General features: G+C 64.3%; 1 protein-coding gene across 1 annotated transcript in view; it reads left to right on the top strand.

Moving 5' to 3' along the window:
* The window catches only part of LOC106899830, a gene marked incomplete at its 5' end in the record, with an annotated part of 26,058 nt that overhangs the window by 955 nt on the left and 23,326 nt on the right, over nt 1-1,777 (top strand). Inside the window, 2 exons of the mRNA XM_014961756.1 lie at nt 4-844; nt 1,533-1,771. Of these exons, the coding sequence (XP_014817242.1) occupies nt 4-844; nt 1,533-1,771 (1,080 nt within the window). The remainder of the gene's footprint in view (nt 1-3; nt 845-1,532; nt 1,772-1,777) is intronic.

Genomic DNA, 1,777 nt, shown 5'->3' with positions numbered 1-1,777 from the left:
AAGCCCCCCCCGGCCCCCCCCCGGCGGCGGTGGGGGGGGGCGGGGGGCCGGAAGCGGCAGCGGTACGTGGAGAAGGACGGGAAGTGCAACGTGCAACACGGGAACGTGCGGGAGACCTACCGCTACCTCACCGACATCTTCACCACCCTGGTGGACCTCAAGTGGCGCTTCAGCCTCCTCGTCTTCATCCTGGCCTACGCCGTCACCTGGCTCTTCTTCGGCCTCATCTGGTGGTTCATCGCCTACTGCCGGGGGGACCTGGACCACCTGGAGGACCACGCCTGGACCCCCTGCGTCAACAACCTCAACGGCTTCGTCTCCGCCTTCCTCTTCTCCATCGAGACGGAGACCACCATCGGCTACGGCCACCGCGTCATCACCGACAAGTGTCCTGAGGGCATCGTGCTGCTGCTGCTCCAGGCCATCCTGGGCTCCATGGTCAACGCCTTCATGGTGGGCTGCATGTTCGTCAAGATCTCCCAGCCCAACAAACGGGCCGAGACCTTGGTCTTCTCCTCCCACGCCGTGGTGTCCCTGCGGGACGACCGGCTCTGCCTGATGTTCCGCGTGGGCGACCTGCGGGACTCGCACATCGTGGAGGCCTCCATCCGCGCCAAGCTCATCAAGTCCAAGCAGACGCAGGAGGGCGAGTTCATCCCCCTGGACCAGACCGACCTGAGCGTGGGCTTCGAGACGGGCGACGACCGCCTCTTCCTCGTCTCCCCCCTCATCATCAGCCACGAGATCGACGAGCGCAGCCCCTTCTGGGACGTCTCGCGGCACCAGCTGGAGAAGGACGACTTCGAGATCGTCGTCATCCTGGAGGGCATGGTGGAGGCCACAGGTAACGGGGACACCTCGGCTCCGTGGGGACACCTCACCTCCATGGGGACACATCATCTCCATGGGAATACCTCCGTGGGGACACCTCCATGGGGACACTTCGTCTCCATGGGGACATCTCTGTGGGAATATCTCCATGGGGACATCTCCATGGGGACACCTCATCTCCATGGGGACATCTTCATGGGGATACCTCATCTCCATGGGGACACCTTTGTGGGGACACCTCACCTCCATGGGAATACCTCCATGGGGACCTCTCCATGGGGACACCTCACCTCCATAGGGACATCTCTGTGGGAGTACCTCCATGGGGACACCTCACCTCCATGGGGACACATCATATCCACGGGAATAGCTCCATGGGGGGACACCTCTGTGAGGGGATACCTCATCTCCATGGGGACACCTCATCTCCATGGGGACATCTTCATGGCGATACCTCATCTCCATGGGGACACCTCTGTGGGGACACCTCACCTCTACGGGGACACCTCCATGGGGACACCTCACCTCCATAGGGACATCTCTGTGGGAGTACCTCCATGGGGACACCTCATCTCCATGGGGACATCTCACCTGCATGGGGACACCACCCCAACGTGTTCCTACCCATTCCTGGCTGGGGGGTGACCCCAAATCCTCCCTTGCCCCCCACCCCGGGTTGTGTGTGTGTCCCCCCGGCGCAGGGATGACGTGCCAGGCCCGCAGCTCCTACCTGGCGGACGAGGTGCTGTGGGGCCACCGCTTCACGCCCGTGCTGAGCCTGGAGGAGGGCTTCTACGAGGTGGACTACGGGGGCTTCCACCACACCGTGCCCGTGCCCACCCCGGCCTGCAGCGCCCGGCAGCTGGCGGCCGCCGCGGCCCGCCGCGATGCCCACCTCTACTGGTCCATCCCCAGCCGCCTGGACCAGCCGCTGGAGGAGGCCGAG

This window comes from Calidris pugnax, unplaced genomic scaffold (assembly GCF_001431845.1).
Source record: "Calidris pugnax isolate Ruff unplaced genomic scaffold, ASM143184v1 scaffold871, whole genome shotgun sequence".
Taxonomy (NCBI): domain Eukaryota; kingdom Metazoa; phylum Chordata; class Aves; order Charadriiformes; family Scolopacidae; genus Calidris; species Calidris pugnax.
This window is presented reverse-complemented; position numbering and strand designations above follow the sequence as displayed.